This window comes from Erinaceus europaeus, chromosome 9 (genome assembly GCF_950295315.1).
Source record: "Erinaceus europaeus chromosome 9, mEriEur2.1, whole genome shotgun sequence".
Lineage (NCBI taxonomy): Eukaryota > Metazoa > Chordata > Mammalia > Eulipotyphla > Erinaceidae > Erinaceus > Erinaceus europaeus.
The window spans coordinates 78,817,814-78,842,650 of NC_080170.1; the positions used below are offsets into that span (position 1 = coordinate 78,817,814).

General features: G+C 45.5%; 1 protein-coding gene across 1 annotated transcript in view; it reads right to left on the reverse strand.

Annotated features, from left to right (window-relative positions):
* The window catches only part of PDIA5 (protein disulfide isomerase family A member 5), a 122,579-nt gene that overhangs the window by 12,482 nt on the left and 85,260 nt on the right, over positions 1 to 24,837 (reverse strand). Inside the window, exons 11-14 of the mRNA XM_060198262.1 lie at positions 17,753 to 17,889; positions 7,403 to 7,473; positions 6,765 to 6,925; positions 2,063 to 2,193 (exon numbers count right to left, since the gene is read on the reverse strand). Of these exons, the coding sequence (XP_060054245.1) occupies positions 2,063 to 2,193; positions 6,765 to 6,925; positions 7,403 to 7,473; positions 17,753 to 17,889 (500 nt within the window). The remainder of the gene's footprint in view (positions 1 to 2,062; positions 2,194 to 6,764; positions 6,926 to 7,402; positions 7,474 to 17,752; positions 17,890 to 24,837) is intronic.

Genomic DNA, 24,837 nt, shown 5'->3' on the forward strand with positions numbered 1-24,837 from the left:
AGGTCCCTATCCCCACTCCCCTACAGTGGAGCTGAAAATCTACACCCCCATCCCACCCTAGAGTCTTTTACTTTGGTGCAATACTACAAACCCAGTCAAATTCTGTTTTGTGTTTCTCTTTCTGTTCTTCTTTCTCAACTTCTGTTTATGAGTGGGATCATCCCATACTCATCTTTCTCTTTCCGGCTTATCTCACTTAACATAATTTCTTTAAGCTGTATCCAAGATGGGTCAAAGAAGGTAGATTCATTATTCTTAATAGCTGAGTAGTATTGTATATATATGCCACAACATTCTCAGCTACTCATCTGTTGTTGGACACCTGGGTTGTTTCCAGGTTTTGGCTATTATGAATTGTGCTGCCATGAAAGTAGGTATATACACTTTTTTTAAATGGCTGCTTGGCCTTAGGATATATCTCTAGGAGAGGAATTGCTGGTTCATAAGGAAAGTTCATTTCTAGCCTTTTGAGGGTTTCTCCAGACTATTCTCCACAGGGGTTGGACCAATTATATTATATTTCTACCAGCAGTGCAGGAGAGCTCCCTTATCTCTACAACCCCTCCAGCATTTGTTGTTGCTGTTGTTTTTGATGTATGACATTCTCACAGGAGTAAAGTGGTATCTCATTGTCTTTATTTGCATTTCTCTGACAAGCATTGACTTGGAGTTATTTTTTCTTATCTGTTGGCCTTTTGTATTTCTTCTGTGAATATTATGTTCATACCCCCTCCCCACTTTTGAACTGTGTCTTTGTTGTTGTTGCTAAGTTATAGGAAGAGAAGGGCACCTCTAGGGAAGGCACTGAGTCTGTACTTTAAAGTCCACCCATTAACCAGCCATGGGTCTCTGCATCTGCAGCTAGGTTCTTCCAAGCTGCTAAAAGTCTTACTCACTGAATGTGTCTCCTGACTGTGATGGGGTGACAGGGAGTGACAGCACCACTCCAGGTAGATGAAAGAAGCTGGCTTCCTGCAAGGCCTTGGGCAAGTCATACACCTCCCTGGTCTCTGCCCTGACCCCTCACTGTGCCCTGAAGGAAGACAGTAGCTTTTTAACATCCCCACAGTCTCCCAGGTTACTTTAAGGACAGGAAGCAACTCCATAAGGAGCAGAGGAGAATAAATGGCACTTGGAGAAGAAAAAGCCAAAAAACAGAGGGATAGTAACCTGAGGGTTAGGGGCTGCTGAAGCAGGGAGGTGACCCCTTGATGACAGAACTGAAGAGACACATTACAGATTACTGACACTTACAAAGTGAGGGCAGACTGGGTGCAAACAGGAGGGCTGGCTACAATCCAGTGAGTTTATGACTCCACTGAACTGCCTGGCTTCTCTGTGGAGTACAGTTTTTATTATCCCCACTCCATTAAGCTGAGCCTAGGGGGTGGAGGAAGAGAGAAGGGCAACAGCAGAGTGGGAAATTCAAGAGTTTCTCCTTTTAAGTATCAATTGACAACTTCAAAATGGAACTCTACAGAAGTGAAGGTCACAAACTCCTATGTTCTGGGCCTGTCACTTGCTCAGCTTGAGCTTTGAATAAAATGGTGATGGGATGGGCCTGGAGAGAACGTGAGAAGGTACACTTTACTGCAGCTTCTAAACCAGCGGCCTCCCAGCCACGGGAAAGGTCAGGGAAAGGGGGGCTGGCTGGGAGGTGCTCATAAAGAGGTGGCAAAAGAGGCCTAGAGGGGCCCACAAAAATTATTTTGCTAAGTTCCAAGATTTAAAGATGTACTCACTGCATGGAGGGGAGGAGAGATACACAAGGAAAAGAAAGCAGGATGTGGTAGGATGAAGGGCAGTACGCCTGGAAGGTCCTGGGGACATCAGAAGATAAGTCTTGGCTACAGATAATAACAGAAGGCTTAAAGAGAAAGGTTTCTCACACAGAAGGAAAGGATCTATCAGGGCAGACAGGTGCCCCTGGATTCTGAAGGAACTCTGGGCCTGGGATTAAGCCAGAGAAACCTGTTCACAGCAGAGATAAGCCTGGAGTCAAACTTGACCAGCACTTGTTCCCATCAGACTCTGCCTCGAGCCTAAGCATGCAGCTACTTACAAGGGGCATAGAACATGACCAGGGCGTGTTTCTTCTTCTTCAAGGTCTCCCGGAAGTTGTCTCCTGCTAGGTGTAATACACTGGTCTGTTGCTCCTCCCAAGTGGGCTCCGGGGGTGGAGGGGCCTCAGGGCTGCAGAAAGCAGGGAGGGAGGGGAGACTGTCACCAGGAAAGTCTTATGGAGAGTGAGATCTCACTCCTCCTCCTTAGCAGAGCAAACCTTACTAAATCACTTCATTCTTCCTCAAAGTTCATGTCAAAACACTAGTTTAAACATGAATAAATCTGTGCCATCAGCAAAGATTTTACAATTCCTGCTGAGGAGGGTATTAAGAAAGCATTTTGTGAACCCAGGAAGCTCTGAGCCCATTGCTATGTGAGCTGTCATCTCCTTGCCCCAGGTATAGAATCACCCCACTCCTGGCCTCTTTCTGGAACACTTTCTTATCCTCTACTCCTGAGCCTTTGTTTGCGTGGAAAAAGCCTGGGCTAAGGAGGTGAGGTGGGCTGGATTCAAACCCAGGTTATTTACCAGTAGTGCAACCTTAGGTACATTGCTAAGCCCTTTTGAGCTTCTTCTTTTTTTTTTTTTCTCATTTAAAATTAGCACGTATTATTATTTTTTTTTAGAGAGAGAACCAGAGTAAGCAAAGGAGAACAGAAACAAGTGAAGAAAACTCAGAGCTGGTACATGTGGTGCCAAGGGTAGAACCAGGGACCTTATGCATTTAAGTCCTATGCTGCACTGCTAAGATATCTCCCACTCCTCATACTCTTTTCTGCTATATCAAAACAAAATACTTACTTCCTGGAAGCTATATGAAAACAGAGAGAGTGAGTCACAAAACTAACAGTTGCTAAGAGCCTATATGCTCTAATAAATGACATGTGTTCAATAAGAGCTTATAAGTGTTCAGTCTCCTTCTGTTTAAGGAACTGATGCTCCCTCAGCTCTGGTCATTCAGGTAAGAGATGCCAGGGGCATTTAAAAGCCATAATGTCCCTTGGTCCATGCTCCCAGAGGGCTAACAAATAGGAAAGCTATCAAGGGAGGGGATGGGATTGGAGTTCTGGTGGTGGGAATTGTGTGGAGTTGTACCCCTCTTATCCTGTGGTTTTTGTCAATGTTTCCTTTTTATAAATAAAAATTATATATATATATATATATATATATATATATATATATATATATATATATATATATATATCCTTAGTTGGGGACCAGGTGGTGGTGCACCTTGTTGAGTGCACATCTTACGATGTGCAAGGACTTAGTTTGAGCCCCCACTCCCCACCTATGGATGGATGCTTCATGAGCAGTGCAGTAGGTCTGCAGGTGTCTCTGTTCCTCTCTCATCTCCCCCCCACCTCCACTCAATTTCTCTCTGCCCTAGCAAAGAAAATAGAAATAAACTTAAAAAAAAAGAAAAAATGGCTGCTGGGACTAGTAGGATGCTGGGAGTGGTGGATTTGTAGTGCAGGCACATAGCCCTAGAGAGAACCCTGGTGATAATTAAAAAAAAAAAAAAAAAAGCTTTTGCTGTCCTTGTTCCCCTCTCTATAGTCCTAGTCTTCCACCCTTATTTCAGCAGTATTTTGAGGGACTGGTCTGTTCCAGGCACTCTCCACCCTCCCCACACCCTATTTTGGCTACCCCCTTACTCCTGGCTGTGTACCAGCCCAGTGCAATACCTAGTCACCACCAGCTAGCTAGCCCCTTTCAGAAGCCCTCTCTAGCGTGAACATACAGAGACCTCCCCCTCCCCGATTTTTAGACAGCCCTCTCTTTCTCAAGTTCTGCCTGAGCCTTTATAATTCTCCAGTTGCCTCATCCATCTGATCTGCATGACTTCCCTGGGGGTAAGGATGGCTCAGACACTGAACTCTCATTCAGCCCCCCATTTCTAGATGTTTTTCAGGCATTTCAACATGGAGGTGCCCCTGTGACCCCAAACCTACCATGACTTAGAACACCTTATTCCTGTCCTCTCCTAAGCCAGCTTCCCTTCCTCCCTCAATGTCTCCATTTTTATCTAATGACACCTCTGTTCTCATGACCAATCCTATTTCCTCCTCACCTCCCCATTCTCTGTCTTTGTGGTCCAGGTTCCCCATCATAAGCCCTGGGTCCCTGGCTGACAGTGCCCACCTGACTTCCTGCTCTGCCTGATGTCTCCCCAGAGTGGCAGACACAGCTCAACTACCTGCAATGCAGCCACCTGTGACTAAACCTGGAAATGCCACCATCCTCACCAGTGTTCTGCTCCAATTCTGGGTGACAAGCCCCAGCTCTCTGAAAAAAAAGGCCCATGCTCTGTTTGAAAGATACTTCCAAGCCTAAAGGTATGGCTATTTGTTTAAAGAATTTAAACCCTCAAATCTGTTTCTGCACCAAGGACAAAGCAAACCCTGGCTTTAGTAGGTTCTGAGGATGAAATGGATCAACAGGTATAGAAGCATGTTGTGAAGGTTGGGAAGGCATTATTGCTTAAGCAGTGATATGTTAAAGCTGCACACAATAGCTGGTGTCAGTAATAAAAACAGCATCCTCATCATGCACAGTGCTAAGCACAGCAGTCTAATTTAATTATCTAGACAGTTGATGGAAAAAAACACCCTCTCCATTTCTCAAATGGGAAACAGGCTTAACAGTACATGGCTTAGGGCCATGAGCTCAAGCTGCAGGCCTCTTGGGCCCCAAAGTCCATCCCCTTACCCATGTTTTTTAGGTTCCACATAGTGGCAACTCTGCACAAGAAGGGTGGTGACCCTCCATGCTCACTAGTGTGTCCAAGCCTCTAGAGTACAAACTACCAGCACTGAAGGCTCCTGACTTCCTAAGCACACATCCAAGCACCAAGGATCTCCTGGCTCTAGAATCAGCCCCAGCTCTAGAGTAAGGAAGGAGAGGTGAATGTAAAGAGCAACTTACTTCAGACACCAGAAGACCTGAAGGAGTCCCTTTGGAGCTGAGTCACCCCTCACTCTCCTTTGGTCTCTGTGACAAAGACCTGGCTGCTCCAGTGATGAGCAGGACAAGTTTGAAGAGCTGTGTCTAGAATCGCACGCACTACCTGCTCACCTGAACCTATAGACAACTCTCTCCCATTTCATAAGCTGGTATTTCTCAAAGCATGGCAACTAGGCATCCCATCACACCTCCTGAACCAAAGCTTCTGGGACAACATCTCTAGCTGCTGTAAATCAGTACCTTGACATCAGGTGATACTTATGCACATGGCAGTGTAAGGACCACATTCTAACAAAGCACGTTTATCTGGTAACACAGCTAGTTTGCAAGGATCTTGTATTGCTTAGTGATGCTCTAGTCTTGGTTCTTGTGGACGTTGTCATGCCATATACCAGGAAGCTCTACAGAGGCTGGTATAAGGTTTTTTCTAAATATTTTTATTTATTATTTATTAGACAGAGACAGAGAGAAACTGAAAGGAGGAGGTAGAGAGGAAGAGTGAGATACCTGCAGCACTGCTTCACCACTCATGAAGCTCTCTCCTTACAGGTGGGGGTCAGGGGCTTGAACCCAGGTCCTTGCACACAGACTAACAGGTCAACCAGGTGTGTCCGACTATTCCAAGTTGCATGTGAGTGTGCATATCTGTGTGTGCATGTATGTGAGAGGAGGGGGTACAGATAGGAGAATGGCTGCTCAGCTGTCTCTTGGTGACAAATTTCATGGCTGAGGCAAGACTAGAGATTTCCTGCTTTCCCCAGAGCATCTGTGTGATGGCCCAGTTAGTTCCCTCACAGGATGGGGGAATGTTGACAACAGACCTTTGGGCAGGGAGAGGGACTAAGCTGGATCCCCAAAATACACATGTTAAAGTCCTTACCCCTAGCACCTCTGCTCTTCAGAGAGGTAATTAAGATAAAAATGAGGTCACTAGGGTGACTCCTAATCCAACACAACTGGCATCCTTCTAAGAGGAAGGGATTATGACACAGATACTCACAGAGGGAAGGCCAACTGAGACACAGCAGGGAAGATGGTCAAGGAGAGAGGCCTCAGGAGAAACTAACCCTAGGTGACATCTTGGATTTTCAGTTTCCAGTGTTGTGAGAAGGTAAGTTTCTGGTGTAAGTCACCCAGACTGGGTTATTTGCCCTAGCAAACCAATAACTGACTAAATGGGTTTTTTAAAATCCATGTTTTTGGAGGGTGTATGGTGGTGTACCTGGTTGAACACGTTACCATGAGAAAGGACCTGGTCCCCACCTATAGGAAGGAAGCTTCATGAGTAGTGTAGTAGGTGTCTCTTTCTCCTCCTTTCTAGCTCCCCCCTCCTTCTCAATTTCTGTCTCTACACAGAAATACATAAGTTAAATAAAATAATTTTAAAAAATCTGTATCCTCAATGCCAAATCACTGTAGGCTGAAATGCTGAGGTGTAGTCAGCTGCTAGCAGAACCAAGACCAAATGAGTGCAGCTCCAATGTGTAGAGCTGTGTTTCCTTCTTTCCATGGGAAGGGGTGGGAAACAGAATAGGCAATGAAGCCAAGGGCTGGAATGCTGAGAAACAGGAAGGAGCTGTCTAAGAAAGACACACAGGTCACTCACTAGTGCATACAGAAAGGCTTCCAGGTATGTGCTGGATAAGGACCTGGCATCAGCACCCCACGTGGCCTCAGAGCCAAGCTGGCCCAGGTGGCTAGGAGCCAGGAGTCACGGCATGCTCAAACTTACTTGTGCATCCACTCGATAAACTTCTTCTTTGTTCTAAGCACGGGCACTGCAAACTTCTCGCCATTTTTAAAATACTTCAGTGTAGGGAACTCAGAAATATGGAATCTTTCTGCCAGGGCTGTGTTGACAGTGGCGTCGACAGCTGCAAGGACACCAGAGCTCTGGGATGGGGGAGAGGCCAACCATGCACAATAGCCTCAGATGTGGTGCTGGCAGAACAGAGGAACCCTGACACCATCCCCTGGCCCCCCGCCCCAAAAGAATTTCAGGAGCTGGTCATCCCTGAGCTTACACATCCAGGGAGTGAATGCACACTGCCATGCCCATTGCTTCTCATGTGGGGGTTGAAATGAGGCTGCTAAATTCATCCCACCCACCAAATAAGGGAGATGAGGCTTCACCCAAGGGCCTGAATGGGAATGGGAGGATAGTCCTGCAGTCTCTCTGTACCCCTGCATCCCTTGCAGCCCCCCCTCCCCCGCCCGTCTTCCTAAGACAAGTTTAATTGAAGAAACTGAAGTACCATAGGCCTCTAGGGACCAGAAGAGCTGTATGAGGCCTGCAGAGGGTGCTGCCTCTGTAATCAGGTCACTTCTTCTAAGAGAATGGTGGGGAGAGGATAAAGAGGGGGTGCTTACATCTGCTTCTCCGTGGAGGACTTCTGCTGCATTCTCAAACTCTGGCTTCATCTTCTTACAGTGTCCACACCCTATGGGGAGAAATCAAGAAACACCCTCTTCATGGCATGGAGACTCCTTTCTTATCCCCCTCCCCTAATCCTGCTAGCCGTCAGAGGACTCAGCCTTTATCCCAGAGCAAAAGAAGAGTGAGGTCTATCTCAGGAAAAAAAAAATTAAAAGAAAGATTTTGCCGTATTCATGGCTTATTAGGATGGGGAGGGATGCAAAAATGAAACAATCACTGAACCCCAAATGACACTATCCATGTGTCCCATATGCATGACACAGCTCTAAACAGTTTAGATTCTTTTGATAGTTTTATAAGCAAGAAACTGATGTTATCGCCATTTCACAGAGGAGCAAATCAAGGCACCAACAGGGGCAGAGCACGGCACAATGTGACACACAGTCACATATCACAGCCAAGGTGGAAGCCCAAGCAATCGGTCTGGAAACCAGGCCACAAGAGTGTGTGCCCCCAGCATCACACTACTATCACTGCCTTGTACCCTCACATGAAGCAAAAAGGATCACAGTAAATGTATAATAAATACCTGCTAGTCCACAAGAAAAAGGAGGCTCACCTGGTAGAGTTGAGGTGCTGCACCCCATGGGGCTGTCTGAGCCAAAAAGGGGCAGGCAAGCCTTGCTTGGCCTCATTCTCTGCACTGCACTAGAGATTCTTATTTTATTTATTTATTTATTTGCCTCCAGGGTTATCACTGGGGCTCAGTAACAACACTGTGAATCCACTGCTCCTATAGACCATTCTTCTTCTTCTTTTTTGCCTCCAGGGTTATTACTGGGGCTCAGTGCCTGCACCACTTCTCCTGGAGGCTATTTTCTCCCTTTTGTTGCCCTTGTTGTTTTATCACTGTTGTTATTGCTGTCATTGTTGTTGGGACAGGACAAAGAGAAATAGAGAGAAGAGGGGAAGACAGAGAAGCAGAGAGAAAGACAGACACATGAAGATCTGCTTCACTACCCGTGAAGCAACCTCCCTGCAGGTGGGGAGCCAAGGGCTTGAACTGGGATCCTTACACTGGTCCTTGTGCTTCACGCCATGTGCACTTAACCTGCTGCGCTACACCTGACTCCCACCACTTTTCATTTTTATTGGGTAGGATTGAGAGAAATTGAGAGTAGTGGGGGAGACAGAGAGGGAGAGAGATACAGAGATTTGTTTCACCACTTGTGAAGTGATCCCCATGTACATGGGGAACTGGGGGCTCAAACCAGAATCCTTGACCTTTGTACTATGTGTGATTAGCCCAGTTTAACATGTTAGACCATCTTTCCAGAAACATGCACGTGGTGACACATATAATTGCAGGGTCTGAGGGTCTGGCTAGAGTGCACAAGGGGTCCCATGAACCATAGGGACATTAAGGTCACCACAATACTAACATATAAGAACATTACTTTCCAGAAACAAACACTTGGCAACACCGCAAGTCATTTGCCACGTTCTAAGCAATCAGTTCACAAAATTGTCTTAATTTTTTTTTTTTCAGGTTGTTTGGAAAAGAAAATGTGTTTTCCCTAGGAAACAATTTTATACACAGTGGGGGCTGGGTAGTGGTGCACCTGGTTGACGGCACAATTTACAATGCACAAGGAACCAGGTTCAAGTCCTGGTCATTTATTCTTAATCTGTGGATCAGAGTTGACAGAGACCTGAGCCTGGACACCTGTGGGGACCTGTCCCTCCTCCCATGGGAATGTTTTCTTGATTGACTGATTCACTACCAGAGCACTACTACTCAGCTCTGGCTTATGGTGGTATAGGGGATTGAACCTGGGACCTCAGAGCCTCAGACATTAGAATCTGTTTGCATAACCTTTATGCTATGCACTTTGCTCTTGGAAATGTCATTACTCAAGGCCAGGACTTCTCTGCCTTTCCCTGTGTACCTGAAGCCTTGAAGCCAGCTCCACAGCTCAAATACCATATGTAAAACTTGGAGTGTTTCCCATCACTGTGGGAGAAGGGAAGGAGATACCTTAAATTCTTGAAAGTGTCATGACCCAGAGAGGCTAAGTCTTGCCCTGAGCTGGGAAGGATGCATTCCCTGTTGCTACTGTGAGTGACCCATATCATCTTCAGGGAGATGTGTATTTCAAGTCCCAGGCTGGATCTTGGGCTGTGTGTTTTCTATCCATGCAGCCAAGTGAAATTGAAACAGCAGCGCATAGTCTATATGCTTCAAGTACAGCCTCGTGGTCTGAGAATCTACACAGGATCTGTGTATCATTTAATTTTTTTTAATTATCTTTTAAAAAATTATTAGATAGAGACAGTCAGAAATTGAGAGGAAGTGGGTGGTAGAGAGGAAGAGAGGTAGACACCTGCAGCACTGTTCCACTAGTTATGAAACTTCACCCACCACCCCCCAAGGTTAAGGACCAGGAGCTTAAACCCAGATCCTTGAGTGTGGTGACATGTGTGCTCTACCAGGTAAACCAGTGCCCAGAGCCTACTAATGAGTACTCTACTACTGAGTTACCATGAGAGACATTGACTAACTTTTCCCCCCACCCCAGTGGAGGATTCTCTGCAGGTGCCATACTCTGTCTGCAGGCTGATCACTCCCCGGGTCTAGACTCTGTTGCCGACAGGTCTGTCACCATGGAGTCCAGCCTGCCTGGAGAGAAGGGGGTCATGAGCTGATAGGCCCACTATCCCAGCAAGGCACAAGGGAGATCGTTGGGCAAGCTGAGTGAGGTCATAGGCTCTAAGTAGCTTCAGGACTCTCCTACTTTGCTTTTGTCTGGAACACCATCTTCCTCCAGATCTTTGCCTAGCTCATAATCCCAGATTTTACTTCTATCAAGTAATTTCCTAACACTTAGTCCAAAGAAGCATCACCCAATAAGGCAGTCTTCCAAACTGATAACTTTCTCAATTGTGCTCAGAACACCTAGAATAATGTACTCACTTAGTTCTGACCTTTCCCTCTCAGCTGGATATAAAAGTCATGTGGGCTTAGCTATCTGTCTTGCTCACTTCCACATCCTTGGTACACCCGTCTGGAATGAATTAACCATATGGATATGTAGGTCAGGTTTACCCCTGGACACGCAAGGCTGAATGGGACTAAATTCTGTTTGGGCCAGGGTTATGCCTTTACCCAAATACTTGCTGGTTTGACTAAGAACTATAGGAGCTGGGAAGAAAACTTTATGCCAGCAGGACCAAAGATCCCAGATTCAATCCAATGCACCACTATAAGTCAGAGCTGAGTAGTGCTCTGGTGAAAGACAAGACAAGACAAGACAAGACAAGACAAGACAAGACAAGACAAGACAAGACAAGACAAGACAAGACAAGACAAGGGGGGGAGGGAGAGAGAGAGAGAGAGAGAGAGAGAGAAGAACGAATATCTCTACAGCACAATGAACAGTCAGGACAATGTATAAGTTACTCTGCACATACTTTGCCCTCTTCCCCATCCTTTCATCCATGTCCTAGGTCTGGAAAAACATCTCTGAAAATCTTTAGCATCTACATGTGTCATTCTAAAGTTCCCCACATGCACTGTAGAGTTCTCTTAATATCATTAAGGCTTTCTTTTCTAGCACCAATCCCCTTTGCTCCATGAAGAAGCTATGGCTGCAGATAAATCCCAGTCAGCAGCTTATGAAGACACTGGCCAAATCCAGAGCCGAAGAAAGGTCTGGCTGAATTGACACGACACCCTTGCTGGTACCTGCCTGGCCTGAGGGTGGGAGGATAAGGAGTAGGGGTGTGAGAAGTGCCAGCCTTGACTCTGGCCCCAGCCTCTTGGGCCTGGTCTTCAGGAGGGCCTGGCTATGGGGCATACAGGGGAGCCAGAGGAGAAGGTTTCCATGCGGGAGTGGGACTCTGGTCCACTGCATTTTAATATCCTTACTGTGATTTGATAGGCCATTAAGTTTTATCACCAAACTTCCTTGTTGGGTTTTTATCATCTGTGTAAGTGCGTTTATGTGGATTTTCATGACCTGGCACGGAGGCTGTGCATCGACTCCTCCGTCACACATGTTGGCCTCCCATCAGTTCCAAGCCTGCAGGATTCCATTAGCCTCCATTACACTTAAGGCTTTATTACAGGTCAGCTACAGAGACTCTGCTGCATCCTGGAAGCCGATGAATTTGGAAAGCTCCCCGCTAAGGGAATGTTTTTTTTTTTCCTATTTGCATCCCCGACGTGAACATCAAAATGCCTTCTCCCAGAGAACTCGGGTCTTTGGAGGCTTTCAGATAGACCAGAGGACACTCACAGACACTTGAGAGCAGACTCTCACTGAAGGCGCCTCTGCCTGGTACACAGCCTGCTGTCTCCCCTCCCATGTCAGCAGAAAATGAAGATAATAAATAAGCTTTCAATTTTCCCCTCCAGGCTTTTATCCTAAAGAAATAATCTGACATGTGGGCAAACATTTATGCATGAAAATGTTCTCTGCAGAATTATTTATAGTGAAGGAATACGGTAAACAACTCGAACCTTCAACAGAATGGCCCTGACTAAGTAATGTATGGCTCCATTATGCATTGGAATATTATGTAGCCACAAAGAGCATGCACACAAAAGCATTTTTAATAATGTAAGAAAATACTGATAAGATAATGTTAAGGAAAATGAAAAGGAAAAAGATGCATGGGGGGGAAGACTCAAAGAAATAAAATCAGACTCTTCTCTCATACCTGGCACAACAAATTAAAAATCCAGATGAAATAAAGAGCAAAATTTGAAAAATCCAAATATATAGCAAAATATCGATACTACAGATATCATTCTGATATCTTAGGGTGCATCTCTCACACAACCCAGGAGTCTGAGGCCAGGATAGGGAAAAAGGCTCAAAGAAGGCTTACTGGTAGAGTATGTTGTCCAACCTCCCTTCGGATACTCCCAGAGGGATAAAGAATAGGAAAGCTATCAAGGGAGAGGACTGGATATAGAGCTCTGGGGGTGGGCATTGTGTGAAAATGTACCCCTCTTATCTTATAGTCTTGTCAATATTTCCATTTTATAAATAATAATAAATAAATAAATAAATAAGGCTTATTGGTGGGTGGCATTACAGGACTTTCTGTTGTTTTTTTAAAATGTAATGTCATATATATATATAATTTATATAATATTTTGGGGGGGGTTGGGAGGGAATAAGGAGACAGAAAGACACCTGCAGCACTATTTCACCATTTGTGAAGCTTTCCCCCAGCATGTGGGGACTGAGGGCTTAAACTTGGGTCCTTGCACACTATAATGTATATGTTCAAACAGATGTGCCAAATGCAAGTTCTACCTTTTTACAGAAAGAAATTTGCCAAGATCTCCTGATGCCTCTCTCTCATTCTTTTTTTTTTTTTTTTATCCCAGAGCACTGTTATCTCTGGTATATGGTGCTGGGAATTGAACCTGAGCCCACCAAATCTCATGTATGAAACTTTTTGCATGAAACTATTATGCAATCTCCCAGGCCCAATGTTTCTCTTGTGAAACTGACCTAGTCTTGATATCTACCTAGTACAAACTGTTGTAAAGATTAAAGGAATTAATACACGGGAAGTGCTCAGAATGATGCCTGCTCCACAAGTCGATCAATTACTCACAATGAATGGAAGACTTTCACATAATAAGAGATCACAAAGTCAAAGCAAGCAACAGGATAAAAGAGAACATGGATGGGTTAACAGAGCTGCATATCCATAATTATAGAGTTCTAGTCTAAGAAGAAAAAAGAGAAACAGCTAGTAGAAAAATGGTGAAATGAAAAAAATGGTGAAAGGGTTTGAATAGGTAGTTTCCAGAAGGGAAGCAAAAAGTGAATTATCATGAGTATGCTCATTTTCCCTAGCAAGGGAGCTGCTACGAGGGGTGCTCCCTTCCACTTTAGCAGAAATAATAAGGACTGATAGTACCCATAGCAGGCTGCCACTCACTGCCAGGGCTTGGGAGACCTTTCTAGAAGGCAAGTAGGTAGCAGGAAAACACTATTCCCCCTGGCCCAGCAACTTCACTTTTAGAACTCACTCATAAATATTTTGACACACTCACAAACACACATGCTCACAAATGTTTGCTGCATTGTTTGAAGAGTAAGAGACTACAGACACGTGTCTATCAACAGGGAGATACTTTAGAATGTATGGTTTATCTAAATTACAAAACATTATCTGTGGTTTAAAAGACTGAGGCATAGTTTAAGCCTTACAGTTATGTGTGATCACTTTCAAGACCTATTAGTAAAGAAAAAAAAATAAAGCAAATCACAGAAAAATGGGCAGGGTGTGATCCAATTTATACAAAAAATAAAGCCCAAAGCCCTGTTGTGCTGGTGGAAGCACAGCAAGAGGAAAGGGATGCACAAGCACTGAGCAGAGCTCAATCAATCCTCACAGGACTTCATTGTTTGCACCAGACATATTCCTTGAGCCCTGTGCTATCCATAGCAAGAATGTCACTATTCTTCAATGTGCAATAATAATAATAATCATAAAGAGAGTCTTATGATCATTTTTTGACAACTAGATAAATCTATACATGAAAGAAACTTATCAATTATGTTAACTTAGAAAAAACCAAAGTTAACAACAAGGAGGTAAAAAAGAAACTACCAAAAATGAGAGAATGATGTTAGAAAGTGGTGTCTCTGGATAGCAGGGCAGCAGCTACATGGAGAGAGGGAGCAGTGGATGGCACTACAGCAAAACAGTGATGAGAGGACACCAGTGACAGCAAGGCCTGACAGTTCTCACTGTGTATGCTACAGAGGGATAGAGAAAGAGCATACAGGTTATGCCAAAAGACTTATGTGCCAAGGCTCCAATATCCCAGATTCAATCCCCAGTACCAGTGTAAGTCAGATTTGAGCAGTGTTCTGGTTCAAAACAAAACAAAGCAGAATACCATGGGCACGAAAGCCTGGGAATGACATTTATAAACTATAATCTTGAGAATTCACCATTTTCTGCACTTGGGAAACTGGGATAGCCATGCCATTCTCTGGCCCTCTGGCATTTGAGGTCCCTCCAGCATCTAAGAAGTGGTTTCCCATCACTGTTCGGGTCTCAATTACTGGTGTCGGAGACATAGCCAGTATCTAACAGCTGTGTGCTTTCAGCTTACTGCTTGTAAGTCTTGAATACACTTTATAGTATGTATTTTCCATCCTTCCCAAAGCAAAGACCTAGATAGAGAAGTACTGTATGATACAGAACCATTCCCATATGATGGGAACTTTAAGAGGCAGCTCACCAGAAGTATCACTTCATGTGTTTGCCCTTCTTATTCTGCTTGACCAGCAGAAATAAACTTAACAGGCACACACCAATACAGTCATAAGCAGGCAGGCACCTCAACAGAACAAGCGGGGTTCCTAAAGGACAGGTATCCCCCCAGTAGAAGCATCCCTTTTCCCCCTTCACCAACTTTAAGATTAGAGTCTCGTATTTGTGATATTTTCTAATAACAAAAAACTTAAAGAGAAAAGCAAAAGGTGCCAGCTGATTTTGAATCTGCATTGTCTAGAACAACTTCATCTGCTCACATTCTCAGTCATTAAGCCCTTGTGCAATGCCTGCTTAGAGATTTGGGCTGAGGAGGGATGCGTGAAACCGTTTCACATAGCTGGAGGCTCTCAGGCCTAGACTTAGAAGCATTAGCTTCTACAATGAATTGTTCAGACCTAAAGACCATACAGACCAAAAAAAAAAAAAAAAAGCCTAATTTGCATGCAGGGTTCTTGAAAGGGCTTAGGTGTATTGCAGCAAAGCAAAAAAGCAATAGGGTACCCAGGTCATGATGGTGAAGAGAGACTTGGGTTGGGATGGGAGTGGTGTGCAGACACTGGACTCATATCACAAATGTTTGGTAAACCATAATTTCCCCTAATGAAATTATTTGGGGGGTGGGGAAGAAAAAAGAGCTTACTAGACAATTATGAAACACTCCCCATCCATCTGGTACACGTGTGTGGATAATGCTAATCAAAGGGAACACATACTTTTCATGAGGTGACACATAAACAAAGTGCAAAGGTTTGCACACCACCAAGCCAACTTTTGCACTTTGCCAGACTAAGAATCTACACGTGGGGGTGCGTGCGGCTCCAGAGGGGGAAACTGGAAACAGCCAGCCTGAGTGTGTCATTATAGCGGGAACGGACCTAAGTGTGTGTTGGGCGGGGGAGGTCCTCAGCTCTAGATTCAATGTGAAGACTTCCTGTAAGACTTGCTTCTACCAGCAGCTCTGAGACAGGTCAAGAGAGCAAATCAGCCAGAGCCAGCGTAGCAATGCTGCCTGCAGGCAGGCTTTCAGACCCCAGCCTTAGGGGGCCTTGCCAAGGCCCTAGTAGGACTAGAGGCACATACTCTTCAAGTTCTTTCATAGTCTAAAGGCCAGGGAGATCTTTGAAAACTTTGCTAGTTTTCCAGAAGTTCAGAAGGAGAAGGGCCATATGGGACTACTTTTCTTTTGAATGCTTTTAAGAATCTGGTATGAGAAAAATAAGGGGGACTGGGAGACAATAAAACATGCACTTTAACATGCACAAGGACTGGGGTTCCCTCAAATTCCTCCCCCCAACACATGGGAGCATCAGAATGGAGCTGAGCTGTGGTGTCTCTCCTCTCTGATTCTCACCCTTTAACTAAAACAAATAAATAGATAAGTCTGCTGGGTGTGAAGGAATTGTGTAGATATGGTTTTCCAATGGCAGCCCTGGTGGTCAAAGAAAAAAACAACAAAAAAAAGGGGGTGGGTGGAGTTTAGGAAATCCCTAGCAGTGCTTCATTTATGAACAATTCCTCACTAAGCAAACTCCCATGATACTGCAGGAGACAGCAAAGAAGTGGGCCAGCACAAAGGACTCACAGAGCAGGGAACCATGTGCCATTTCCCTGGGGAACAGGCTCCTCATCTGTAAAATGCGACCAATCACATTAGATTTCAATCCTATGAATAATATGGAAGGAGATAGCTACACAGGGAGTCCCTCTGTCACTGTGGGTGACACATGGCTCTTAGCAATGAGGAGCTCTGTGACTAAGCTGGCTAATAATACTTTACACTCACTGACTAAGCCTCTGTAGACTGGACTCATCTGCTGTGACAGTGATTATGACACCAATTCAAGAAGCAGCCACTCTTGTGTTTTGTTTTTTTCTCCCTCTTACTCTCTCTTTCTGTAATCTCTGGGACTTCACTACTATAGTGTGTTTCTTTCTTTCTTTCTTTCTTTTTTTTTTTAAAGAATTTATTTACTCATGAGAAAGACAGGAGAAGAGAAAGAACCAGACATCACTCTGGTACATGTGTTGCTGGGGATCGAACTCAGGACCTCATGGTTGAGAATACAATGTTTTATCCACTGCACCACCTCCCGGACCACTTTTTTTTTTTCTTTTCTTTTCTTCAGAGAAAGAGACAGACTGATGGGGGCTGGAGACAAAGAAGCCACAGTGGTGCAGTGGGGATCAGATTCAAACCTAAGTTACACATACGGCAAAGCAGTGCACCAAGTGAGCTGTTGACTATTTTTCTGGTTGCTCTCTTCTACGACCTCTTTCTTATAATCACTGGACCAGACTGCTGGCTGGAGAGGAGAATACATACCTGTCCCAGGTGCTGGACCACATTCCATCCACCCAGTGGATGGAGGGGACAAATGGGGTACAAGGCACTCTCTGCCTGGTCCTGTCATCTACTTTCCAGAAGCAGTCTGCTCCCTCTTGGAAATGAATTCCACTGAAGTTTCTATTCACTATGGGAACTGGAAGGACACTGTCCTAGAAAACTCTGGAGCTATAGGTCTTCCAGCCACTACATGCCTTACAGCATTCACATGTTATCTTCTGTGAAGCACCCACTGTAGTTGTACCAAGCTGTGACCACCACCAATGAAAAGCAGAAAAAAGGCTTTTAGATGCTGGGGGCAGGTGCTGAGGCTCCAGCCTTGGCTCCCCCCTGTACCTTTTCAGCTGCAAGACCCAGGCTCTCCCACCTTTCAGATGAGGGCTGATTCTGATTCTAGGTAATTTCTGCAGCCTTTGCAGTCCTGATTCCTCCAATATGAGGGACGTCTTTTGCATTTCCTGATTCATGACTTAGGGGAAGCTGCAGGTGCCTGTAAGATTTAGCTGAGGGACACAAGAGGAGATGCATCGGGAGAGGGGGGCTGACTTGCCTCACACCAGGGCACCCAACAGGCTAGCATTTTTCTGGACTCCCTTCCCAGAGATGTGTGTGCTGTCCTACCCTGGGCAGGGGGGTGAGGAGCAGGGAGAGGGAACACATGGTGGGAAGGCAAGGTTCCACTCACATGGGGCATGGAACATGACGAGGACAGAGGAGTGCTCCTTCACAAACTGGTCAAAGTCTTCATCGGTCAGGTGATAAACGGAGCCGCCCTCATCTGCCCAGGGAGTCTCGGGGACCTGGGGTTGTGGTGGCTGTGGACTGGAAGACCAAAAAAAGGCAGAGCTCAGAGCATGCTCGGGGCTTGAGCAGCCCTCACAAAGTCCAGCCCCTACTGGCTCCTGCCCAGGGGTGAACTGGAAATCTCCCTTGTGTAGAAACAGGGGCCCTGCCCCCCTCCACCATCCCCTTAAAGCCCCAGAATAGTGCTTAGCTGATATCCTACTATAAATAGTTGCTGCACGTTATAGGTCTCTAGACAGATCAAGATATCTCACTTCCACCCAGGAATCTGGGGGTTTGTTAACTCCTCAAACTTTCAGCCAACTTGTGGGAGTAAATAGCAATAGCCAAGACTGACCTTTGGAAAGGCTCACAGTGATGTTTAGCATTACCCTGCAGAGCAGGCTGGGAGGGCTGGGAGGGTAGCGGAGCAAGGGTGCATGCATGGGAGAGAAGAGGAAAGAGGTAGGCCAGGTCTAGGGGAAAGACCAGATCTGGGCTGGGGAGGAATTGAGGGGTGGGTAAGTGAGGCTGCCACCCACACAATGGGGTGGAGGGGGCTAGACGTTCATGGGAGCATAATCACAACAAGGAAGTAGGGCAAGGGAAAGCAGGTTGAGGGGACTGGAATTATGATAGCACCTATGCTACACCATGATCATTCATCTTTACTGGGGACTATAAAATATATCCTATTTTTCAGAGCACAGGCTCAGAGAGAGCTTCAAAATGCCAACTCTACCAGCAAAGTTGCAGAACCCCGAGTCATACCCAGCTTCACTTGAGCCTGGAGGACCTGGGGGGCTTGGAGACCTAGGGCACTTAGAGGGCTTGGGGAACTTGGGGGAGCTGTGAGGTCTAGGGGGCCTGAGTGACCTGGGATAATTGAGGGGTCTGAGTGACCTGGGAGACCTGGGGAACCTGGGTGCCTGCTGCTGTGTCACCAGCTGCTGAGAGCTGTTGAGGTGCCATGAGGACAAGACTGCTGGTGACACAAGCTCCCCACTAATACACTGCTCTAGGCACCTTTGCCAGAGCACCTGCAGCACTGTTATGAGAGCCCTCTAAGAAGGCAAACAAAAAGACAATCACTGTTTCCAACCTTTGAGAACCTATAGGAGAAAAAAAGTGTACAAAGCTCTAGAGTTAGGGCTGAGGATTCATAAGAGCAGGGGGCTTAATATAGTGGATTCTGGACCTGGGTTCAATATCACCCCAGTGGTCTTCTCTGGGGCTTCTCCTTAGGCTCTGCCAGTGATCTTGGCAACCTTGATCCCCAGCAACAAGAAGCAGATATCAGGGAAAGGGATTCAGCCTGGGGTGGGAGGAGGGGGGCATAGCAAAATCAAGTTCCAAAATGAGCCAGTCTGAGGACACCACTATGAAGCTCAGATTCCCTACAGGGGAGCTCCAGGCACCAACCCCTCCAAACAGCCCCAATTCCAATCCAGAAAATTTATTTTATAACATCCCTGCATACAGAAATGCTATGTGCACACAAGGTATCCACAGAGATGAACTGTCACAGCTGGACACAACCAGAGACTGTTGGCAGAAGTTGGTCAGGCAGGCTGCTGTGCATCATACAACAGCGGACTGAGCACAGAGAAAGAGCAAGGAAGCTTTCTACATGGACTCCTGAGGCATACACAACAGATGCAGTAGCTTTCAAGCGCACTAGTTGCATAACATACACACACACACACACACACACACACACACACACACACACACACACACACACACGGGGTGGGGGGAAGACAGAGAGACAGAGAGGGAAACTATTCACATTTGCATTAAGAAACTAATCAAAGTTGTTCTCAGAGGAGTCTAGGAGGGAGAACAGAATGGAATTGACAGGTGGAATTAGACAAGGAACTTTCTCTCTGCAACAGGCAAGCAGGGAAGTGAATCAAACTGGAAGTCAGAAGACCTGGGTTTGAATCCTACTTTTTCTACTTAGGCAGGTCTTGGGGTCTAGGCACCAGCTTGACTGGTACCTACAAGACTGTGCCTGTAGACTTTTAGCTGCTGTTCAGACAGATGATGGATATACTCCTGAAATTTATAAGTACCACCCCAAAGCTCCTACATTCAAAATCTCAGGCTTAACACTCTTCAATGTGTGATTTTTAAATACTGGATTTTTTAATTTTTAAATTTTAATTATGTGAATAAAATCTCTTTAAAAAAGTAATTGATTTTTAAATACCCACCAAGTACAAATGCACAGAATAGAGAAGCTGTATGTTAGCAGCACCTGAGAAATTTCTAGTGAGATGTAGAGGAGATCACACCCCAAAAACCACTAATATAACAATACAGGAGTTTAAAAAAAAAGAAAAAGAAAAAGTGAAATCACAGGAGAAAAAATAACAGGAAAGAAGACATAGCAAAGAGAGAAAAGGAGGTCAGTGCAATTTTAGAAACTAGAAAACTGACTTGGCAAAACAAGAGCCAAGACCTGAGGACTAGGTGCAGAGTGGGGAAGGGGCCCAAAAGCACACTGATGGCTGACAATGACTATGACCTGGAGGAATGAGCCCTGAGAAGCGGACTGGAGCAGGCAGGGGAGCATCCCTCTCTAAGTCAGAGGACTACAGGAAGCTGACTTTCTATACTAAATGTCAGAGCTGGGCAAGACAGCAAGATTTGCTGGGAAGAGAGGAGCTAAGCAGAAGCCTGTAAAGATACTACCACCAAACCTAGTCTTTTCTTCTTGCAGACTGGAGCTCCGTCTCTTCTCTGTACCCCTACATCACACATACAACAAATACCCAGTAGGTGCTTTTTGAATAAGTGATGGAAAGAGAAAAGAACTGTCACAGAGTCTGCAGGAGTTTAACCCAGAGAAGACAGGGAATACAATGGCTGTCTTCAAATATTTTAGAATGCATCAAGAAGATAAGATTTTTATCTCATGGCTCTAAAGAGGAAAACCAAGAAAAACTTTAGAGCAAGAAACTTGAGGTAAAAAAAAAAAAAAAGAGAACTTTCTCTCTACAACAGGCAAACAGGAAAGTGAGTCAAACTGGGAGTCAGAAGACATAGGTTTGAATCCTATTTCCTCTACTTTGGCAGCTCTTGAGGCCTAGGCACCAGTGTGACTGGCATCTACAAGACAGTGTCTGTAGGCTTTTAGCTGCTGTTCAGGTACACCCAGACAGATGATGGATATACTTTTGAAATTTATAAAGTACCACCCAGAAAGCTCCTAGGAATCATTCATAACCTCAAGCCTAAGACTCATTCAAATACAGTGAGTGGGCACCTTCAGAATGAGTCAAAGCTCTAAGCTCTAAGCATCAGATCTGGAGGTGATTCAAGTGTGAACAGGGAACTGCTAAGGCAGACTCCCTGGCTTTTACATTTCTCAGCAATCCTGTGACTCTCTTTCTTTTTTTTTTTTTTTTTTTTTTTTTTTAAATTTTTTATTTAAGAAAGGATTAGTGAACAAAGGCATAAGGTAGGAGGTGTAGGAGGTGTGACTCTCTTTCATGGCTCTTGGGGAAGAGGAGGCTGGCACAAAGTAGGGCCTTGCCTGATGTAGGTGCAAGTGCAAAGATGAGGCAGCTCTTAGCACAACAGTCAGGGAAGCTCAGAATCTGTTTTGAGTCCATCTCTGGATGGTATAAAAACACACAGGTGGGGCTGCACATGGCTCACCTAGCAGCGAGCCCATGCTTCTGTGAGCAAAGGCCCAGATTTGAGCCCCAGGCCACTTCAAAGCAGCACCTGCAGTGGGGAAGCTTCGTTATGGGTGGAGTGGTGATGGTGTAGTCTTCTGTTTCTCTCCCTCTCTATCTCTCAACATATGTCTAAAGGAAAGGAGAAAAAGTGGCTGCTGGGAGCAGGGTTGAGTAGACACTGAGTTCCATTGATAACACTAGTGGGAAAATAAATGAAAAAGGAAACCCAGCAGAGTTCTGACCTGTTGTAGTGGCTTTGCCCATGGGCTCTTAGGTTGGCAGAGCTTCAGGTTCAAATCCTGTTCCACCATAAGCCAGTGGTTCACCCCCTCTTGGGGGGGAGGAGAGAGAGGGAGAGAGAGAGAGAGAGAAGGAAAAAGGGGCTTTAACAGGGCCAGGCAGTAGCACAGCAGGTTAAATGCACAAAGCATGAAGTGTAAGAACAGGCTCAAGGATCCTCATTCAAGCCCGTGGCCCCCACCTGCAGGGGGGGTCACTTCACAGGTGGTAAAGCAGGTCTGCAAGTGTCTATCTTTCTCTTCCTTTCTGTCTTTCCTCCTCTCTCAATTTCTCTCTGTTCTATCCAACAACAATCACAACAACAACAATAATAAAAAAAAAAAACAATGATAAATAACAAAGGCAACAAAAGAGAAAAAATAGTCTCCAGGAGCAGTGGATTAATAGTGCAGGCACCAAGCCCTAGTGATAACCCTGGAGGCAAAAAAAAAAAAAAAAAAAAAAAGAAAGAAAGAAGATAAACCCAGGTAGAGACAGGCAACTGGACCAAGATGGATTGCCATGGACACACATTCTATTCTCTAATCCCATGGCAGTAGGGTGGGATCTGTGAAGGACTGAGAAATGAAAACCATGAGAGGTACATCTGCTGTGGGCAACACTTCTCTGCCCCAGAGCCCTAGGACACAGAGATACTAGGAAGTCCTGCCCTGCCTCATACATACTCCAGCTGCCAGGGGAAGGGTCACTTGTTGGAGTGTAGGGTCCTATCTTTTCTCTCTAGGGTTTCTGAAAGTCACCTGGAGACTTAGCAAGGTAGGATATACCCCATCCTTTCCCACCAGGTCACCAATTAGTAGTGAATAGCTAGTTAGAGAGAGTGTGTGTGTGTGTGGGGGGGAGCTGGGGTCAGTCCCATCACCCATGCCTTGGGAGGTGTGTGTGGGGGTACTGATACAGATCTAAAACACCTGGGGGGTTGGGAGGGAGTAAAAAAAAAAAAAAAAAAAACCTGGCACAGGGAAAAGCCACACACAGGGCAGGATATATTCAAGGGGGGAAATCTAGAGAATAGGGCTATTTAAACGGCTCACCTGGATAATGTATCTTCTTTGGCCTCTGTGCATGACCCATTTTAAGCCCAGCCTCAGCACTACCATGGAGGAAATTTTGGGATTGTGGAGTCTTTCCCTATCTCCCTCTGTCTCTCTTCCTATCTGAAAAAGCCAACTCAGAGTAGTGAAACCTCAGTAAATTAAAATAATAATAATAATAATAATAACCTATAAGGAAATTCATCAAAATATCACAAGACTTTATCTTTGGGTAGAGTGGGAATGGCTTTTTTTGTTGTTGCTATTGTTGAAGAGTATTTTTAGGTTTTCTTCATGATAGCATATCTCACTTGCATAGTCTTAAGAGGAGGAAGGATTTTAATAAATAGAAGCCAGCGGTAAACAGTGGTATCACCAGTGCTTGCTGGGGCGTGATGAAGTCGTGTTCCATCCACCAACCACCTCATCCTGGAGGCCCTGTGAACCAGAGGCTGCTCACGAGCCATTTGTTACTTCTCTGGTAGAATGAGGGGAGCAGGGATGCCAGCCCAGGGTAGAAACTGGGCAGGTCTGAGTAGAGGCAGGTGCAGGGGTTAAGGGGCAGGGCACTAGGAGGCAGGCTCCAGTGAGGACAGTCACCTGTCTCACAGATTCTGACTTACGTACTTTCCGTTTGCCTAGGGTTAGCAAGCGATTTAGAACTCAAAAAAAAAAAGAAAAGAAAAGAAAAAAAGAAAAAGAAAAGAAATCAAACCTTATCCTTCCAACAAGACAGGAGGGTGTTTTGAAACCAGTAAAGGTTAGAGAAGAGGGAGGGAAGTGGAAGGATTTTATGCTCTGGTGACAAATGAGATTGCTATTTACTGAAACCTTTTCCCAAAGCAGAGGAAGCCATGTCTGGCTGGAAGAGAGGGCATACTTATTATCAAATGAAAAGGGAACCAAGAAGGCTGAGACGATGACTGAATGATTATGGGATGTTGCCACTCTGGGCTTAGGGTGGGGGTGGGGGTGGTAGATGAAGACAGAGATATGAAAAGCGGCTGAAAAATCAAAGATGGGATGCAAACATGCCAGGATCACTTTGTCTGCTCTCCTGGGAGTCACAGGAAAATTTCAACCTTACAATCAATCTAATACTGTATTTCTTGTGGGTGTATTATTTTTTTTTCGGTATGAAACTCATCTCCTTCCCCATTCTGAAAATATGTGTTTTCAACCTCTTCCTAGCTGGTGAAGTAATTCTTTCACCCTGTGGCCCTCAGGTATAGATGCTAGTAATAACCACCATGCAGTCAGCCGGCGGGGGGGGGGGGGGGGGGGTAAGGGTCTGTCTGACCAGAGCACAGGGAGGAAGGAGGAACTAGATTATTGTGGAGAGGGTTGCGGGGGGGGGGGGGGGGAGGCCAGTGGTCAGCCCTGGCACAACTACATGCCAGCTGCAGGAGCATGGATAAACCACTTTCTCACCATGCTTGGTTCCCTCATTCCTAAGAAAGGGAATAAGAACATCTTCCATATAGGACTACTCTGAGGGTGTCAAGGAAATATAGGGAAAGGGCTTATAGCAGTGATAGCCACAAAGGGTATCTCCCAAGATGCCAGCTGCCACCAATGTAAGACCAATGCACAAACAACCACCTGCAATGGAGACTGGAATACACCAGATAGTGACAAGCACAGGGCGAAGGGAGCAGGTGAGCACCCAACTGGAAGGCCTGGGGACCACCCCAGCACCCCACCTGCCAAGGTCACAGTGGAAGGGGGAGGAGTAGTGGCCATGGGAATGGGGTTTGGGCTATGGTGAGGAGGGTGCAGTGAAGGGTATTTGTGAGGGGCATAGCGAGGGGCAGAGCACCTTCAAGTCTGAGGCCACGGTATGTTTCCTGGTTGCTCCACAACCTCTGATAGACAGTGCTGTGTCTGAAACCAGCGTTCAATTGACAATTCTATTTTCAGAGGGACCTGCAGTGAAACCTCTTTCAGACCTGACATCCTGGGTG